Source organism: Sorex fumeus, unplaced genomic scaffold (assembly GCF_029834395.1).
Source record: "Sorex fumeus unplaced genomic scaffold, SorFum_2.1 ptg000006l, whole genome shotgun sequence".
Taxonomy (NCBI): Eukaryota; Metazoa; Chordata; class Mammalia; order Eulipotyphla; family Soricidae; genus Sorex; species Sorex fumeus.
In genome coordinates, this window is record NW_026606063.1 from 39917812 (window position 1) to 39939098 (window position 21287).

Consider the following 21287-nt stretch of genomic DNA (forward strand, 5'->3'; position numbering starts at 1 on the left):
GTGTTTGGCATATCGAATACCTCTCGGTAGCTTGCCGGGCTCTCCGAGAGGGGTGGAGGAATTGAACTTGGGTCGGCCATGTTGGCTGCTTGTAAGGCGAATGCCCTACCCGCTGTGCTATCGCTCCAGCCCTATTTAAATAAATTAAATTAAATAAATAGAAGGGCTTCTCGTTCCTTGTCTTTTTTTTTTAATTCATACCCAGTGATATTCCAGGTATTGTGTGGTACCAGAGTTCCAATCCACGGCTCCCACATGCAGAACACGCACGTGCACGCGTACACACACACACACACACACACACACACACACACACACACACCCATCCCTCTGAACATCTCTCTGGTCCTCATTCGTATCTGCTTAAACTAAATGAAGAACCTGCTGGGGCCCAGGATAGTTCAGTGGTAGGGCACCTGCCATGCCCTACTGTGAGCCCCACCCTGGCACCCCCCCCCACATGCCGAGTACATCCCCAGTGTTGTCTGGGATCCCCAGCACCACCACCAAAATACAAACCTCCACTACACCACAAGTATGTGACCTACCAGTTCCTCAACCAAGAAAGCTTTGAGCACTCTAACCAGACAGATCACGGCAACAGCAAAGGGAAGCAGGGGGGAGGGGAAACGGGGGGGGGGGGGTGGTTGGAGGGTTGTTTTATTTGGGGCCACATGGGATGATAAGGCTTTCTCCTGGCTCTACACTCAAGGACCATTCCTGGCAGGATCGGGAGCCATACGAAGTGCCAGGGACCAAACCCAGATTGAGCACATGCAAACACCCTACTCACTCTCGTTCTTGTCCTGGGAATGTTTAGGTTTAAAGAAATAAGTGGCATGATTCTAGAGTTGCCATTGTTACTGTTGTTGTTGCTGCTAATGAAATGACATGCCAGGCCAGAGAGACAGTACAGGGGCAAGGCATTTATCTGGCCAATCCCACTTCACTCCCTATCACCACCTATTGTTCCCTGAATACCACCAGGAGTGATCCCTGAGCACAGAGACAGAGAAGTAAACACCAGGGCACTGCCAGTGTGACACAAAAAGAAAAGAGAAAAAAAAGAAAAGGAAATGCCAACTGAAAATACATGTATCACACCTCACACCCTTTTGTCTCTGGTTCTAAGAGCACCTTTTTCTCAATAGATACCAGGATCCAGGCATGATCCGGAAGCAAAGAGCCCCACCCTGGCAGGACAAGCCCCTTGCTCAGGGCAGGGTTAAGAACCCCAGAGAAGAGACACTAGCAGCTGAGCCCCCTCCAGCCTCAGCCCTGCGTGCCTGGTGGCAAGAGCAGGAAATGAGGGTCAGGGGAACATTCCACACTCCCAGAGCCCGCCTGGTCTCTAACAGCCTTCCTTTCAAGATCTGATCCTTCAGGGACTGCCCCAGGGGAACCTTAGTTTTCCACTTCAGAGACAGACAAAAGAAAAACTATTCTGAAACCAGCCATATGCTGGATAGAATCCAGGGCAAAAGACGGTCACAAAAATCCTTGGCAGATCAGGATATGTCAAAAGTTCTGAATGTGTTGAGAACAATAGTGGGGTGACTGTAGATATTCCCTGCCTCCGAGCAGCCGCTCAAGGACTCCAGAATGGAGAGGCCTGCAGCTGGCCAGCTGAAGCTGTCGCTGCACTTGGACGCTGAGCAATAGCAACACCCCCCCCACACACACACACACCATCATCACCACCACCTAACTCCGTACCACTGTTTCTTGTGTGTGTGTGTGTGTGTGTGTATGTGTGTGTGTGTTTATTTTTATTAGTGAAACACCATGAGGTAAGTTGTAAGTTTACAAATTTTTGTGCTTGGGTTTCAGTTACATAATGATCCAGTACCCATCCCTCCACCAGTGCCCATTCTCCATCATTTACTTTTTTTTTTAATTTTTGTTAGTGAAACACCATGAGGTACAGTTGTAGATTTACAAATTTTTGTGCTTGGGTTTCAATTGTACAATGATCAAACACCCATCCCTCCACCAGTGCCCATTCTCCACCACCACTGATCCCAGTAACCCTCCCACCCCCCTCCCCCACCTCTCTCTGTGGCAAGGCATTCCCTTTTGTTCTCTCTCTCCTTTTGGGTATTGTGGTTTGCAAAAGAGGCATTGAGTGGCAATCATGTCCGGTCTATAGTCTACTTTCAGCATGCATCTCCCATCCTGGGAGGATCCTCCCAACACCCTTTATTTGGTGCTCCTTTCTCTATCTGAGCTCCCTTTTTCCCTCACATGTGTGGCTGGCCTCCTTAGCACCAGAAGTTTCACACCACTGTTTCTTAAAGCGGTGTGCACAGTGGGGCTAGCAACAGTCTACATGGGAATGACACTGCAACAAAGCAACTGTAGGAGGAAATGCCCAGCCCAAAGAAACAGACTGAGGGAAGAGTCCTGGTCAATCCTAAATGTACAAACTACCATGAGTGAGTAAGAAAAAGACAGCAAATTCAAAATACAAGGAGAGATACCGGGAGATGACGTAAAGGACAGAGCAAACACTCTGCAAGTGGCAGCTTCAGGCTTGACTCCTTGGCACCACACTGTCCCCTGAGCACTGCAAGGAGTGAGCCCTGGGCACAAACACACCCGGGGTGCTCCCTCCCAAGCAACTGACAAAAGAAGAACTAGAAGTAGGCCGTTAACACATTAAAAGATGTCCAACTTAAGATGACTGGTCATTAGTTGGAATCTACCACAAGTGTGTTTGGGGTGGAGGGCAGGTAAGATAGAGAAGGGACCACAGGTATGACAATAATAGTTGGAAATGATCACGCTGGACAAAAATTGAGGGTTAAAAGTAGGTAAAGGGATATATACAACAAGCTTTAAGTATCTGAATTAAAAGGTAAAGGTAAAGGCCCTCCCGTTGATCGTCGATTTGCTCGAGCGGGCCCAGTAACGTCTCCATTGGAGACTTTGTTGTTACTGTGTCTGGCATATCGAATACTCTCGGTAGCTTGCCGGGCTCTCCGAGAGGGGCGGAGGAATCGAACTCGGGTCGGCCATGTTGGCCGCGTGTAAGGCGAACGCCCTACCCGCTGTGCTATCGCTCCAGCCCTAAGTATCTGAATTGCAAACTACAATGCCCAAAAGGAGAGGAGAGGAGAGAGGGGGAGAGAGAGAGAGAGAGAGAGAGAGAGAGAGAGAGAGAGAGAGAGAGAGAGAGAGAGAGAAATTATCTGGCATAGAGGCAGGCTGGGAGTGAGGTGGGGAGTTATTGGGAGGGAAACTGGGGACACTGGTGCTGGGAAATGTGCACTGGTGGAGGGATGGGTGTTGGAATAATCTAGACTGAAACCTAATGATAAACAGCTTTATAAGGGTCTATCTCACAATGATTCAATAAAAACACCTTGGAAAAAATTTATAATAAAAGATGCCCAATTTTGGGCTTGAGCAATAGCACAGCAGGTAGGGCGTTTGCCTTGCATGCAGCCAACATGGCTAACCCGAGTTCCTCTGCCCCTCTCAGAGAGCCCGGCAAGCTACCGAGAGTATCTCGCCCGCACGGCAGAACCTGGCAAGCTCCCCATGACGTATTCGATATGCCAGACACAGTAACAACAAGTCTCATGATGGAGATGTTACTGGACCTGCTCGAGCAAGTCAATGAACAACAGGAGGACAGTCACAGTGACAGTGACAGCCCAATTTTAGGAGGGATCAAGCATACACAAACATTACAAGGGATCTTTTCCTCTCAAGACACAAGCAAGAATCAAAATTAGCCAGGCACATTATTTGGAAGAATCTAAAAAAATGTTATATGTTCATGCACTTCTTTGATCCTAGTGATCCCACGGAGCGATATTACAGAGGGTAGGGCATTAGTCTTGCATATGGCTGATCGGGGTTCAATCCCCAGCTCTCCATACGGTTCCTCAAGTCTGCCAGAAGTGATCTCTGGTGCCTGAGCCAGGAGTAAGCTCTAAGAACAGCCAGGTGTGGCCCAACACACACACACACACACACACACACATACACACACACACACATGCATATAGTGGCCCAGCGATGAGATTCAGTGAAGCTACACATTCAGTCTGAGCATGATCCACATGCAATACTAGCCACTTTGCAGCTGGAGAACGCTGGAGCCACATCAAAGTGTGTGTGTGAACCCTGGTCATGGTAAAAACAGCAATTAAAGGGAAAGCAAAGGGGGGAAATACCAATGTTTTACATGCTTAGGAGGACTGCTTCTGTTTCTTTAAACATCAAGGGGTGTGCATCCATGAGTGCACTGTGTGTACAAACCAAGTGTTCGCACAGAAGGTAGGCATGGATTCTTGTTCCCTTCTCTCTGTGAAGACTAAACTATCAATGTGGTTGTTGGGTTTAACATCCAATTTATTACTCTTAGTCATTCTTCCAGAACAAATAACTAACTAGAGGGGGCTGAGCTACAGTCACTCTGGAGTAAGGCTGCCAGAGAAAATACTAGATTCTTTGTTAATATTTAAAATAAGGAATGAGGGGCTGGAGCAATAGCACAGTGGGTAGGGCATTTGCCTTGCACGCGGCCGACCAGGATCTGATTCCCAGCATCCCATATGGTCCCCTGAGTACTGCCAGGGGTAATTTCTGAGTGCAGAACCAGGAGGAACCCCTGTGCATCGCTGGGTGTGACCCAAAAAGCAAAAATAAATAAATAAATAAAATAAGGAATGATTTCTTGATAGAAGGACATGCAATACTGAGCCATTCAAACTTAATGGAGTGTTCTGAGTATCTATGGGGTTTAGTCACCCCTTAGACCTGGCTGAGAGTGTGGGTTACTGCAATCAAGGGAGCATCATTTGGATCCTGGAGAATGTTCTGACTCCATGGAGTCTTTTGTTTCTGTGTTCAGATTTACTGAATATTTAAATCAAAAGTGTACCTCCCTGGGGGCCTGAGAGATGGCCCACAGGGAAGAGCACAGAAGAGGTAAGAATGAGTTTGATCCCTCACACTGCTGAGTACGACCCCTCCACCAAAAAAAAAATACTGATGTATATTGACTTTCCATAAAAAGACATTTTTCAGAACAAATGAAATTAAATCCATTTAACTTGTATAGATTTTCTGTACAGTGCAATCAAGCACATTGCTTTTTCTTAATCTTCACTTTGATTTTACTGAAACTATTGTTATTGTGATTCCTAACAATTGTTTTCTGTTTAAATTTCCCAACACCAACCTGGCTCACAGATATCACTTTTATGTTGGGGTTTACATCAGGCTTTAGCAAATAAAGCCCCTCTCTATTAGTTTTCTTTTGTGGGGTTGTGCACATTGAGTCCAGAAGTCCCCAACAGGATTCTTCTGTCACTGTATCATTGCCATAGCACCCTTAGCATGATGAGCAGTTTTAGCCATGATTATTGAGTGGGGACCATGTCCACCGTAATTACAGGAGCGGTGTGGTATCTGTTTCAAAGCTAATCCATGGGGACACTGGGAGCGAAGCTCCTCCAGCCTAGCCCTAACCTGGCAGAGTCCCCATCCAGATCCACACTGGCCTCCCTCCTCTGGACAGATTCAAGAAGTGCTGATGGACCAGGACACAGCTCAAGTAGAAGAGAGAGCACATGCCTAGCATGTTTGGGACCCTGAGTGTGATATCCTCTCTTCCCTCTCTTCCTCTGGGTGTGGGCCCAATTCCCCAGCACTACAATATTTTTTAAAGAGGAGAAGAAGAAGCAGAAGGAGGAGGAGGAGGAAGGAGGAGGAGGAGAAAGAGGAGGAGGAGGAGGAGGAGGAGGAGAAGAAAGGAGGAGGAGGAGAAAGAGGAGGAGGAGGAGGAGGAGGAAGGAGAAGGAGGAGGAGGAGGAGGAAGGAGGAGGAGGAGAAAGAGGAGGAGGAGAAAGAGGAGGAGGAGGAAGAGGGAGGAGGAGGAGGAGGAGAAAGAGGAGGAGGAGGAGGAGAAGGAGGAGGAAGAGGAGGAGGAGGAAGAGGGAAGAGGAGGAGGAGGAGGAGGAGTAGAAAGAGGAGGAGGAGGAGGAGGAAGAGGAAGGAGGAGGAGGAGGAGGAGGAGGAGGGGAAGAGGAGGAGGAGGAGGAGGAGGGGAAGAGGAGGAGGAGGAGGAGGAGGAGGGGGAGGGGGAGGGGAGGGGGGAGGGGAGAAGAACTGTTGGGGCCAGAGAGAGGGCTTGATGTGCTGAGCACATGCTTTGTACATAGAGGGCACAGAATTGATCCCTGTCACTGCACGATTTCCCCAGCACAGAGTCAGAAGCATCCCCCAAACACTGCCGGGTGTGGCTAAAAGAAGAAAGAAAGAAAGAAAGAAAGAAAGAAAGAAAGAAAGAAAGAAAGAAAGAAAGAAAGAAAGAAAGAAAGAAAGAAAGGCTAATTCCTGCAGCCCATGCCAGTTTCCCATTCCGTCCACATGCCGTGGCTCAGACACTGATCTCTGTCAAAGCCCAGGTTACCCGAAGAAGCAGCAGGGTTGGACCCCGGCCCTCACCCTGGGGCTGTGCTGTCTGGCACGGGAGCCCCTGTATGCATTCACCATTGATATTTAAGTGCACAAGATATCATAATCAGAGGCTTTAGCTCTTCACTCACACAAGTCCATACACAAGGTGGGGGGGCGGGGGGGGGGAGGAGGGTGGATATTTCCCATCAACTCAAAAAGTTCCATCTTCCCTGGCTAAAGTCGGGCCGGTGGCTGTCAGCCCAGACTGCACGATCCACATGCCTGACAGCTGCGAGCTTGTCATGATGCCCAGCCCCACCCCAGCCCAAGAGACCCGAACCTCTGGGGGCATCCAGCACCTGGGTCTGGAAAAGCTGCTGCTGACCACTACGTGACCTGGCTAGGGACCTCTGGGCCAAGCATCCCAGGGGGCCAAACACCTGATGAGGTATGAGGGGCTCCATATCCCTGGGGTCAAAGCTGTTCTGACACGAGGGCCCCTTCCTGCCAGCAGCTCTGAGAAGCCCAAAATCAACAGGAAACTGTCAAGTGCGCCGGCACCGGAGTCCAGTGGCCAGCTGGACTCGCCCGCGCTTCCTTTCATGCGCGCCTCAAACCTGACTCGCAGACAGAGCTGGTCCAGCCCGCAGTGGCTGGGGAGTCCCCAGGCTCAGGGAGGACGAGGTGCAGAGCAGCCCAGAGGCACCTCCCAGCCTGAGGAGCCTCCTTGGAGGGATGAGGTCGGGGGCTTCCTAAGCTTCCACTCCAGCTGGCAGACCAGTCTGGGATGTCACCCCAAACGTGGATGTGGACCCTTCACAGCAGACGCAAAAACATCAAGGACACCAGAAGTCAAGGGGAAGAGGTGCATGAAGGGGTGGGGGGAAGCAGGAGGAAAAAAAAAGAATAAGTGGAAGACAGCTCCAAGCAGTAGAGCATTGACCCGGCATGGGTGAGATCCTGCATTCAATCCCTGATAACACACACACACACACACACACACACACACACACACACACACACGGTCACTGCACATAAGCAGAGGAGTGACGAAGGAGAGAGGCAAAGCAAGGACCAAACTGTTCACAGCGTGGTGGCTAAGCCTGTGGCTGTGGGTTTGACCCCCCTGTCCCACAGGTACCAAGGGAGCCCCCAAAAGGCTGGCTGTTTGTTTTGTTTGCTTGTTTGGGGGAGGGGGGTGGGGAATCACACCAGGTGGTATCAGGCGCTACTCAGGTTCTGTGCTCAGAGCTTACCCCTGGCAGGGCTCAGGTTCTAGGGGGTGCTGGGGCTTGAGCTCAGGCCGTGCAAGTTGAGTGTCTGACCTCCTGCATAATCACTCTGGCCCCACCTGTGGTTTGAATCTCACTCACAGCTCTGTGCCCTGAGATCCCCCATATGGCAGCCAGCTGTGATCAGGGACCATGAGAAAAGGTGTGACCCCTGGGAGCACAGGTGTGAGCACCACAACTGAAGGTATGTGGCCCACAGAGAGTACTTTCCAAAGAGTAAGCAACCACAGTTAAGAGGTGTCACCCAGCCAGCACTGCCCTCAGTCTGAGGTACCATCCCCACCAGCACTGGCAACACTCTGCTTTTTTTGGGGGGCGAGTGGGGATCACACCCGGCAATGCACAGGGGTTACTCCTGGCAGTGCTTGGGGGACCATATGGGATGCTTGGAATCGAACCCGGGTCGACCGCATGCAAGGCAAACGCCCTACCTGCCGTGCTATTGCTCCATCCCACTGCCCACACTCTGATGTACCACCCCTGCCAGCGCTGCCCAAAGTCTGATGTACCACCCCCAGCCCATCACTGCTCACAGTCTAATGTACAACCCCCGCCAGCATCACATCTAAGTGCATGAGTGCCATGATCACTGCTACTGCGTTAACAGCGGGAAGGAAGGGAAGGGAAAAGGGAGGGGAAGGAGCTAGCTCTGTGGGGTGGCACCTACCCTGGTGGCCTGGCCCCGTGAGCTCAATCCTCAGCACTGCCCACATACCAGGTGTGAATACAGGGATCCAGGTGTGTGCACCCCAACACACAGCAGCCACAAGAAAGAGTGCAAACAGCAGCAATGATGTCCTCCAGTCCTGTCCATGATGATGAGGGTATCACACGACATGAGTCAGGCAGAGGAAAGGCACAGAACAGAACGAGCTGAGCTCCGTATACAGCGCATAAAGGTACACAATGAGGTAGCAACAGAGATCCAGAAACAACCTAATGAGGGAACTGATGGGCATGGCTGAGCTGGGGTCCGGTTTTAAGAGAGGAGCCTGGGTTCCTTGAGAGAGGGAGATGGGTACAGGGTGATGGGTGTGATGTTGGAATTATGTCCGTAAGAAATCATTATTGATAGTTTTATAAACCAAAAAAATACAACAAAAAGAAAAAAGCAACTGCAGTGAAGGGACAGGAGGGGTGACCCCACAGTCTGGCCCCCCCGCTCCAGCTCCTGAGAATGCCGTGTCTGGCTCCTGGTCTCTGAGCCGCTTCTGATGTTTATGAATATAAATTCGCATTTAGCTGAATTAGACCTTCATTGTAATGGACAGAAATGCAAAATTGAGATGGATGTTGGGAAAACTCACAAGTGACATGCAAGTCATCATAAGAAGAAAAGTTCCTGGTAGACTGGGAAGCGTGAGTCAGCTCTGTGGCAACTTGACATTTGAGGAACTGATGCCCAGCACACGGGCTCTGCCATGAACTGGTCATGTGAAGGAGAACCGCCCTGTATGGATTTCCAAAGGAGAGAGGGGATACACCCTGGAAGCCCAGGAGGCAACACGGCCTGTCTTCTTGTGTGAGCTCTGACCCCAGACCAGGACAGCCCGTGGACACCACTGTCCGAGTCACCCTGAGGACCAGCCCAGCCCTAGATGCAAAATATGTGCTGAGCACTCAGACCATGCTGTTGTCAGGGGCTCGATACCTCCCCCAGGGTCTGTAAGAATGCTGAGAGCAGAATCCCCGTTCCTCGGCAGAGGCCTCTGCTCAACTACTGTTTCCACATTAGGAAAGGGAACTGCAGAAGGACCCAGGACCTACCCTCGAGCTTCCCTTGCACAGGGGCCCAGTGATGCAGAGTGTCCTGCAGGCCTGTCCTCCCATCACATCTTGGCCACTGCTAGCCTTGGAGGAGCTTACCTACCTCTCAGAGCCTCAGTTTCCCTGTGAGTAATGAGGACGTGGGACACTCAACTATGCTCCAGTCTGCAAGGGATCACATATATGATCGGAGCATGGTACCCACATATACGCCATGGAGCCAAGCAGTGGGACAGGCTCTGTGTGGGTCTGTGAGTGTCACACACACACACACACACACACACACACACACACCACTTTGGGAAAGCTCCAGGCAGACGTCAGCTGCATGGTTTCACTATTATCATCCTCTTCCTGGTCTGGGAGCCCCTCCCCAACTGTACCCCTCACCCGCTTCTCACTGGAGCACACAGGACTCGCCTCTGAGTTCTAGCCCTTCGGCATCAGCCCAGTTTCCCTCCACACCCAAACACCAGAATAACTTCCATAAAGCCTGCCCCTGTCTCCCAGTCAGCCTGAGTGGTCCTCCTCTAGGAAGCTTTCCAGGACCATGAAGTTTAACCCAGCATCCTTCGCACTGATCTGCTGATCACCCACCAGCAATTACCTTCTAGCACCTCTTCGGTTTTGCACAAAATATTAGGGTAGCTCAGTGTGAACTGATTCCAGCCCCATCCCCGTGCACAGGTATACACTGCTGAGGCCCAAATTGTGTGAAACAGAGTCAAGACACCTGGGTCCCCACAACCTGCAGTTCGTGTGCAAAAGAAGACACACACACACACATATATGCACACATACACACACACAAGGACACACACATTCACACATATACACATGCACACAGGCACATACACATGCACACACATGTATAAGCACACACAAGCACACACGTGCACATACATACAGGCACACACATATGCACACAGATACACACATGCTCACATAAGAACACAGATGCATGCACACACATGCTCCACACACATGCATGCACACATATGCACCACACACACACGTACACACACACATACAAACACATACAGTGTCCTGTACCTGTGACCAACAGAATCACCAAAAGACTGGGCCACGCATTTCCCTGGCAAACTTTCTAAGATTTCGAGCTTTCCAGGCTTCCAGTAGCCTGAGCCCCTCCTCGGTCTGCTGGGCCTCGAGTCCTCCCTCCTCGCTTCTGTCCTCCTCAGCCCAGACTCCACCACCAGGCTCTGTCGCAGCTGACCCAGTTCCCAGACAAAGGCTCCCTGTGAGCAGCTCACCAGACAGCAAGGCTGGGTTGCTCCCGGGACCCAGACCCCAGGAGTCAGCACAAGAGCTGGAGGAACCCTCTGGCCGTGGACACCACACACAGCTGCCCCGCATCAGCCCACAGTCACTTCTGAGTGCCCAAGTCCATATGCTCCCATAGGCTGCCCAACCCCGCGGCCATGGGCAGGCATCAGACCACAGCCCAGCGGGTGCTGTCTGCCCCCTCCGGGGGCCCAGGAGACACAGGGCCCTTGTCCCCACCCAGGGACGCTTCTCCATCACCACGACTTTGTCTGCTCTGCCCTTGCCCAGAATTCCCTCCCTGCTGCACGCGCGCCATCACAGCAGATAAGGCACCACCAGAGCGGCCGCTGCAGTCCTGACTCCTAAACCACGCCTGCTCCTCCAGTCTCACCTCTGCACAGAGCCTCTGTGCGCAGCGTTGGGCCTGTGCAGACTCTGCCTGCTGTGTCCTGCGTCCTTCATGTGCGGCTGCCCTCAGCAGCCTGGGCTGGGCAGGAGAGAGGGCCGGGCCAGGACTCAAGGAGCCTTTTCTCCCGCTCCCTGGGACACAAGCCAACAGGAGCACACCTGATTCCAGCCCTTCACTTTCCCTGCAGCCCAGGTGGCTCTTGGGTCTGCCCAAGAGACAGAGCTCCCTTCCCAAAGCTGCAGCAGGCCTCTCCCCAACCTCGACCCCTGGGCCAGTCCCACAAGAGGTAGGTCTCTGATAGATGTGAGTTCAAACACCAGCACTCTGGGGCCCGTGTTCTGGAATCTATCCACCACTGTCCTGCTGGCACCTACAGGTTATGGACCATGTCCCTCATCGTGTCTCACCTGTTCCTCCCCATCGTCTCATGGTCCTTGACCACCACATGAAGCTCTGAGCTGTGGTCCAGGGGGATGCCCTTGAGGTCCCACTCAAAGCCCTGCAAGGAAAGAAAAGACATCTTAGCCTGAGCCCTGTGTCAGGGTCACCACAGACCTCACAAGCCACTGAGCGCTAGTAGATGAGCGGATGAATGAGTAGATAAATGAATACATGGGGTCTCGAGATAGGAAGCTTGTCTTGCACACAGGCAACCGAGGTTCAATTCCCAGAACCACATATCATTCCGTGAACCCCACTCAGAGTAGTTCCTGAGCACAGAGTCAGGAATAGCCCCTGAGCACTACCGGGTGTGGCCCAAAGGCCCCAACACACCAAATATATATATATATATATATATATATTATGAAAGAAACAGTGTGTGAATGAATTAAATGAGTACATGAGTGAATGTGTCAATGAATGAACATGTAAATGAATACATGAATGAACAAATGCATGAAGAGCAAGACTTTAGAGCCTTAAAAATGACAACAGCAGAGAGAGAGAGATACAGAGACACAGCAGAAGAGAAAAGGAGCCCCTGTTTACCCAACCAGGAAACTGTGCCAGGGACTGCAGATCCATGGGCTTGTGCAGAGGCATGAGCTCTAGTGGGCCCACAGGAGTGCCCACGCTGGCTATACCCATGCAGAGGCCTCAGGGCCCTCCTCAGAGCAAAGGGGCCCTGTGCCTCCTGACCGCAGCTCCTCCAGGCATCCGTGACTTCCAAGTGAGGTCAGGGAGCCACAAAGCTTTTGATCGAGGGGCCAGTGGCCAGCAGGAGCCAGAAGAGGGCAGATGCCAAATCAAGAGTACAGTACACAGGGCTCTTTCCTTGCACACAGTCAACCTGGGCCCCCCAAGCAGTGCCAGGAGTAATCCCAGAGCACAGCGGATGTGGCCGAAAACAAAAGGAAAAAGAAGAGCCGAGCCGGAGGAGAACCTAGGTGACCAGAAAGGGCTGTGGGGAGGACAGCTGTGTGAGTGAACCAGGTAGGCCAGAGAGCCCCTGGACAGCTCTACCTGGGAGAGGATAAAGCATCTCTCTACTTCCACACGCTGCGTACCATTAGGGAGACATCTCTCCTACCCCAGCAAGCCAGGCCACGAGCCCCTTCCTCCGCTAGCACCAGGAGAGTCCAGCTGGTGTCCCCTGAGACTGGGAACCCATCACCTTCATGACGCAGAGAGAACAGAGGGAGGACAGGGACATCTGCTTACCTCATTCCACACAGGGTTCACGCTGTTCTTGATGACTTTGGTTCTCTTCTTCACCCCTACAAATGACAGAAAGAAAAAGTGGGCACCAGTTCTGACATTCCCTGCCGCTCGTCCACCAAGAAAATGCAAATGCATATGGATTCTCTGAGACACCCCCCCCCCCCGACACACACACACACACACACACACACACACACACACACACACAGCCTGTAAAGAAGGCCAGACACCAACCCTGCAACCTTGCTTGGCTCAGGCAGCCCCATCAGGACAGGCTGACTCTTACCCAGACTGACTCTTCTGGATGAGTCTGTTCTTGTATCCCTCACTGTCTACATGAAGCTCCCTACTGTTTCTTTTTTTTCTTTTTTCTGTTTGTTGTTTATTTGTTTTTGTTTTGGGGGGACACACCCAGAGATGCTGCTAAGACTTATTCCTGGCAACACTCAGGGAATCCTAAGGATAGAACCTAGGTCAGCTGTATGCAAGGCAAATACCTTACCCCTGTGCTATTGCTCCAGCCCCCACATAAAGTTTTTAAATTGTAAATTCCCTTATTATTTCTAAAAATTAATCACTTTCACCAATAAGCAATGTTATTTCCTTTTATCTGGGTGTGGTGCCCCCCAGCAGTGCTCAGGAACCTCCAGGGCTATGATCAATGCTCAAAGCTTTAGGAGGACAATGTGGTGTCAGGGGTGGAACCAGGGTCACTGCACGCAACTCCTTAACCCCTGAACTCTCTCTCCAGCCCCTCCATTTCCTTTTTACAAACACCTACTTCCTCATATTATAGAATTCCGTTGTTCTGAAATGTCCAGAATGAGCATATCCAGAGACAGAAAATAGAGTTGTGATTTTAGGGGTTGGGGGAGATGGAATCAGGGGGAATGTTTAGCAGAGGCGTCTTTGCAGGAGCTGGTGTAATACTCTAGCATCAGATAGTGACAGTGACTGCAAAAGAGTGTGAAAATTAATCACAACATCCAAAATGAGAGAGAGAGAGAGAGAAAGAGAGAGAGAGAGTGAGAGAGAGCAAGAGGGTATGCCCTACCACAGAAATGGGGTGGGGTGGAGGGGATGAGGTGGGGGTGGGGGGAGGCACACTGGGATCACTGGTGGTGGAGAATGGGCACTGGTGGAGGGATGGGTACTGAGCATTGTATGACTGAAACATAACCACGAAAGTTTGTTAAGTTTGTAACTGCATCTCACAGGGATCCATTACAAAAAATAAATTTTAAAAGAAATATAAAAATAAAAAAGAAATCATTGATGTTAAACAAAGCCATGCGTATAATAAATTTAAAACTTAACAAGTAAAAAAAAAGTGTGATAAGTGTCAAAACCATCTAAATACACTTTTAAATGGCTGAAATAGTCAACTTTAGGGTATGTGAATTTCCCATTTTTCGGGGGTCACACCCAGCGATGCACAGGGGTTACTCCTGGTTCATGCACTCAAGAATTACTCCTGGCTGTGCTCGGGGGACCATATGGGATGCTGGGAATCGAACCCAGGTCGGGCCATGTGCAAGGCAAACGCCCGCTGTGCTATCATTTCAGCCTCGAATTTCCCCTCATTTTTAAATAAATTTCCTAAATCCCCTCACCATGACCGTGGTGGGTATGTCTGAGCACACGGTGTCTTGGGGAGTCCTACATGAGCATGAAAGCACGGTCTCAGAAGTGCAAACTTGCACTCTGGGACCAGTTCCTCATGCATTGGTGGCTGGTACTGGACCTACAATGTCCCACAGGACTGCCGCCTGAGCGTTACTTTTATCCTGGCAAGAAGGGTGGGTGATAACAGAGGGACCTGACATTCCCAGCAGCTTCACAAAAGCCCCATGCTCAGTGGAAAATTAAACATTCCACCCGAATGGAAGCTGGAGCATGAGTATAGCAATAAGGTGCTGGCCTTGTACATGACTATATAGGGTGCCGGTTCAATCCCTAGCACCCTATATAATCCCCCAAGTACCGCCAGGAGTAATTCCTGAGTGGAGAGCCAGGAGAAACCTCTAAGCATTGCTAGGTGTGGCGCAAAAAAAATAATAATAATAAAAAAATAAAACAAAAAATTCCACCAGGCACAAAACATATTCGGGATGAACCTTCGAGGTGTCTGAGTTCAACACCACCAATGCACAGCTTCTTCGAGAGGCCTCTGGTCTCAGTTTGAGTGTCCCACCTGGACTTGAAAGCCCCCCAAGCTTCTGGAAACATCTCCCTAGATGATGAGTGCTCCTCCCAAGCTGAACGTTGTAGCACTTGTCCATGTTCCCCTATGCCACAACTCCTGGGTGAATGGGACAGGGGCCATTTTAAGCTTGAAGAAGAGAAAGACCAAGAGTCATCAGTGCCAGCAGCCAGGACACAGACAAGGCTGTCAGTGGGAGGACTGGCAGAAAGAAAGAAAGGGCAAAGGAGAGCGATGAAGGATCATCTGAGGAGAGAATGCAGGCCTGCTGTAGCCCAAGGCAGTTGCTCACAAAGGCTGCCTGGCCGAGGTGAGCCCCCTCAGAAATGGGGGTTATCCTCTCAAGTGGGGAAACTGGTGCCACCAACCACTCCTAAGGCCTGCTGAAAGCACCGCAATAGGAAGGAACACAGGCTCTGGCATGAAACAGACCACCAGAAAACTGAGTTTCTGGGGGACTTTAAGGTAGCAGGTCTCAACTTTTCTGAGACCCCAAAACGAGCCCCTAAATAAGAAGACCCCAGATGAAACTTCCACCTCTTGGCTTTCACTGCATTTGGAATAAAGACTGTGCGAGCTGGGCGGGTCTCAAAGGCTAAAGGCCCTTGGCTGGAGAGAGAGCACCAAGAGCACCTTGACGTGCTGGCCAATTTGGTTCAGTTCCCAGCACCACATATGGTTTCCCAAGCACTGGCAGAAATGATACCTGAGCACAAAGCCAGAAGTAATCTCTGAGCATCGCCAGGTAGCACTGCACTATAGCACTGTCCTCCCATTGTTCATAGACTTGCTCGAGCGGACACCATTAACGTCTCCATTGTGAGACTTGTTGTTACTGCTTTTGGCATATTGAATATATCACAAGTAGCTTGCCAGGCCCTGCCATGTAGGCGGGATACTCTCGGTAGCTTGCTGGGCTCTCCGAGAGGGATGGAGGAATCAAACCAGGGTCGGCCACATGCAATGCAGATGCCCTACTTGCTGTGCTATCGTTCCAGCATCTCCAGGTATGGTGCAAAAACAAACAAAATAAGTACCTGCCTTGCAAATGTGAGGCTGGGAATTGGAGCCCCTCACATGCCTGGCATCATCCCTGCAAGTCTGCCGTGAGAGACCCCTGAGGCTGCATGCGACAGTCACGACCCCTGTCAAACATCACTGCGACAAGCATGTTCAAGTGAGAGGCCAGGAAGTGAGAAGCCTGATGTGAGCACGGTAACACAGACTGTGTAGGAGCACCACAACTCAAGAGTGTGACCCTGACTCCCATCCCACGAGCGTGTGTGTGAGCATGTAACTGCCCCCCCCCCCAGCCAACACAACGACCATGTGAGCATGTGAGCCCCAATCATCACAGTATCAAAGACAAGGGAAGGGGGGCAAAGAAACCAAGACTGGGACACTTAAAAATATTTATTAAGATTTGGTAACTTCAAATTGACAATAATAAACCCAGTACATGTTTACATATTTTTAAAACATATCAAAAGAACAAGAAGAGTGACAAGAAATTTTGTGAATTTCTTGCGAATATCTGGCTGGATTGTCACATCTACATCTACAGTCCATCAATTGAAGGGATTTATTAAATAATGCCTCTGTTAGTTGACATCTATGAAAAAAGTCCAATTAGGTACATGGCTGGTCAAGGAAGCATGTTTAAATATACCAATAGATAACTGAGGATACTTAGACTGCTTTTTTTTTCTCTAAGTGTTTCAGTCATGCCTGGGCATACTCCTGGCTCTGCACTCAGGGATCACTTCTGGTGGTCTCGGAGGGCCATATGGGTTTCCAGGGATAGAACCCAGGTCAGTCTTATGCACGATAAACATCTGACCTCCTGTACTATCACTCCAGCTCTGTATTTCTTAGACTTCTAAAACTTAGCTGCAGTCTAAATTCTGAGTCAAATTAATGACTGTTTTTTAACCCTGTTACATTAAAGCCCATAGTCTATCTTTCATTTTGAATAAATACTTAATCCAAGTATGATTTCATAAAGCCTTTCATTGATGATTTAGATCATTTTCAGTCACTGAGTTATATAAGTCTTCCAAATTACTTGTGTTATTATACAGTACCAAATTCACATCCATTAATATTATTAATGTCAGAAAACATAACTCAATTTTGATCCTTCTCCATGCACTTATTATGAAGTCATCTCATGACAAAACCATCATGATTGAACAACAGGATGACAGTGATACAGTGATACAGTGAGGTGGACTTACTGAATGGCAAAAAAAGACTTTTTTAAAGTCAGTTTTGGGCTGGAGCGATAGCACAGTGGTAGAGTGTTTGCCTTTAAAAAAAAAAAACCACCATCATGATTTGGAAATATCCTAAATCAAAATGCAGTAATACACTTAGCCTACCAAACAACACAGCCTAGCTGAGCCTGCCTTTCATGTGCTCAGAATACTTAGGTTTGACTGCAGTGAGCCAAAATCACCTAATACAAAGTTTTTTTTTTCATGTGGGTGCGTGGGGGCTGTTTGGGGGTCATACCCAGCAGGGTTTAGGGCTTACTCCTGGCTCTGGCTGAGATCTGAGACCTATATGTGATGCAAAGATTCAAACCAGTGTCAGCTACATGCAAGTCAAGTACCTTTATCTCCTGTACCATCTTTCTGGTCCCTGGTAATTTTTGTTAGGGATTACTCATGGCTCTGTGTTCATGGATCACTCTAGGCAGTTTTCAGGGGACTTCATATGGTGCTGAGGATTGAACCTGGGTTGGCCACGTGCAATGCTAGTTCCTTATCCCCTGTACTATCTCTACAGAAAAAGGCTATTGTAAAAGGAAGTGCAGTTGATCTCCTACTGTTACCAGATACTGCACTGAAGGTGATGGCACAGTGGCTGTTGACCCTGTTAGCCCAACATCTGTTCATCAGTGACTCAATAAACTCAGTGACCAGTGCCGAAGCCCACTCTCCCTGCCCAGCATCATCAGAAGGTGGGAAAAAGATCAACATTTGACACCTAAAGTCCAATTCCTATGGAAACTTATGTCTTCTACACTACTGTAAAGTTAGAACTTGTAAGGTAAAGGTAAAGGTAAAGGCCCTCCCGTTGATCGTCGATTTGCTCGAGCGGGCCCAGTAACGTCTCCATTGGAGACTTTGTTGTTACTGTGTCTGGCATATCGAATACTCTCGGTAGCTTGCCGGGCTCTCCGAGAGGGGCGGAGGAATCGAACTCGGGTCGGCCGCTTGTAAGGCAAACGCCCTACCCGCTGTGCTATGGCTCCAGCCCCTACCCGCTGTGCTATGGCTCCAGCCCTAGAACTTGTAAGTAGAACAATACAAGTCAGGAAGCATCTGTACTGGGAAACTGGAAAGCATACTTTTCCTAAAATTACAATTTTCCCCACCTGAAACCTCCAATCGTAAGATTGACCATGAGTGATGAATGTCAGCTCTTTTCCTCAAAGTGACAGGCCCACCCACGGGTATGTTATCAAGAGAACGTCTACCAAATGCCCGGCTCTGAACCATCCTGGTTTGTCCTCCACCCCACCAACCAACAGCAGCACTTGGGGAAAGTCCAAGGTGGCTAGTTGGGCTGGCAACTCAGACACACAAATGCTTTCCTGGTAACAGTCGCCATTTCCCAGTGAGCACAAGAATGCTGTCCCTTCCCACACATACTATAGGGGCAGGGGATGTGGTTCAGTGGCAGAGCACAAGCCTCACCTGTACAGGATCCTTAATCCAATTCCTGCATGCCCCCTCCCCCTGAAAAAGAAAGCACTACAAATACATGTCTTCATGGCTTGAGACCAATAACATTCATAATTAGATTCGTTCACCAGAAACCTTCTTTAATAAGATGGACTTGATTCTGTCTGTGGATTTGTGAGGGTGAAGAATGCTGTGACTCAGTCAAGTTGGTGTGAACGCCCTGGCGGGTATGGAGGCGACTTAGAGCACGTCTCCCCACCCTCCATGCAGATGCCTGCACAGGGGAAAGGGCAAGCTCTTTTGTGTGGCTGTGGAAAGAGTTCTTACCTTGCTGACCTGCCACACTTGGAGAACTTCTCAGGTAAATCATCGAAACTCTCAGGCACTATTTTCTCATCTCATAGGGAAATCAAGCAGGACAGGATGAGTGAGGTGCCTGGTGCGCAGCACAGAGTAAATGTGAGCTGCTCTGGGTGTCACGCTGGTACTTCTAATGAACTCCTACTGATACTTCAAAACCCCACTCAGAGCTTCTCCTCTGATTACCCCAAAGCAAGCTTCGGTCACACGGATCAGACAGAGGCTAATAGTGAGTGCCTATATCTGTATGCCCAGCTGGACTATGGATTTCAGAGAGCAGATGTCATGTCTTTATCACGAAAAAGGGACCCTAGCACATGGGAAGGCATCTGGAATCAGGTGCAGAATGGATTCTGCTCATCCCCTAACTGGCTGCAAGTTCACTTACTTACCCTACAAGCCAGAATCTCCTTTTGCCGGGAACACCAGAAGAATGGATCAACAGCATGGCGGCTTCTTCACAGAGAGAGGGACAACGGGAGGCCCAGTGTGTGGGGAAGCACTCTGGAGGGGCCCCAGTTATATTCTCAAAGACCGTTCAGGCCTGCCCAGACCAAAGCCCTTCTGGTGGCCCACACAGGCATGGTTCCAGCAGAGGTCAGACACATGGATTTGGAGCCAGTCAAGGAATATCCAGGGCTGGTGGGTGGAGCCATTATACAGGAGATAGGGCATTTGCCTTACACACAACCAACCTGGGTTCAATTCCCAGCATCCCATATGGTTCCTCAAGCACCACCAGGAGTAATTTCTGAGGGAGTAACCCCTGAGCACCTCAGGGTGTGACCCAAACACATAAAAAAAAATCCACTGTGACCACGGCAAGGGCTGCAAAGGTCTCTCGGGAGAGCTCCCTCTGCAGTGGCTACGTAGAGGGCACGTGAGCTGCCAGCCAAGTGCTCTCTCACTTCCCCTCCCTAACGACTCCCCAAGATATCCCATAATAACCTGGAAAATTCCATCGGCAGCTCTGGATTGTCCCTTTGGAAACTCATTTCCTGGGGCTCCAAACAGTACAAACTTTAAAATCATAAGTAGATTGGGGGGATGGGGGGAGGGAATGAGCCTTGTCTACAGGCCAAGCTTCAGGCAGAGTGTCTTTGAAACATTTTCCATTTCCGGCCTTCCCTGGAGATGAGGAATGGCCAGGTTCTCCGTGAGGCTTCCCTGAGCACCTCAGGGTGTGATAGATAGCACAGCGCCAGGGCCTCGTGGGTGAGGGCAGGGCAGGGCCAGCTGTGGGTGCTGTGGCACGAACACGAGCAGGAAAGGCACGTAGCCGTGACAAGGCACCACCACGGGCTCTGCAGACGCCAAGGAAAGGGAGGGCACGCCGCTAATTAGGAAACAGTTAAGAAAATAGCTCCTTCCTCCTCGTGGATGAGGATTTGCCCTGCCCTTGATGATTAGTCTTGGCCTTACGAGAAGTGGCTTCATGTGTGATTGAATGGACTCGAGGAAGAGAACCAGATCGCTCCCGTAGCAGGCCATGGGATGGCTCTCCTCAGACGGCTCTGCAGAACTGGGGCCCAGGGAACTCCCCCTGAGAATCCTGCTCTGTGGTAACCTGCAGACTGGATTGACTCTGAGGAGAAAAATGAACCTGCCCCTGCCAGGAAGGAATTGTCAGAGATCTCAGATTTTTCTCACTGGGCCATACTGAAAGGCATTTGCCTTGCACATGGCAGACCTGGGTTCAATCTCTGGCACCCCATTTGGGCCCTCTAGCACAGAAGCACAGAGCCAGGAGTGCTCCCTAAGTTCAGCAAGTTGTGGAGGGATGGGGGGAGGGGAGGAATGTAGGAAGCAAGAGAGAGTAAGAGAAAGAGAGAGAGAGAGAGAGAGAGAGAGAGAGATATGCTGGAGTGATAGCACAGTGAGTAGGGTTTTTGCCTTGCACAGGGCCAAACAGGGTTTGATTCCCAGGACCCCATATGGGTCTCTAAGCACTGCTGGGGTGATTCCTGAGTTCAGAACCAGGAGTAACCTCTGAGCATCACCAGGTGTGGCCCAGAAAGAAAGAAAGAAAGAAAGAAAGAAAGAAAGAAAGAAAGAAAGAAAGAAAGAAAGAAAGGAAGGAAGGAAGGAAGGAAGGAAGGAAGGAAGAAAGAAAGAAAGAAAGAAAGAAAGAAAGAAAGAAAGAAAGAAAGAAAGAAAGAGAAGGAGGGAGAAACAGAAAAGAGAGTCAAACTCTTGGGCTC

General features: G+C 50.0%; 1 protein-coding gene across 16 annotated transcripts in view; it reads right to left on the reverse strand.

The window, feature by feature from the left end:
* DYSF (dysferlin) overlaps positions 1 to 21287 on the reverse strand; it is a 223830-nt gene that overhangs the window by 177855 nt on the left and 24688 nt on the right. For all 16 annotated transcript variants that reach the window (XM_056123866.1, XM_056123861.1, XM_056123864.1 and 13 more), the window contains exons 2-3: positions 12832 to 12887; positions 11577 to 11668 (exon numbers count right to left, since the gene is read on the reverse strand). In XM_056123866.1, the coding sequence (XP_055979841.1) occupies positions 11577 to 11668; positions 12832 to 12887 (148 nt within the window). The remainder of the gene's footprint in view (positions 1 to 11576; positions 11669 to 12831; positions 12888 to 21287) is intronic.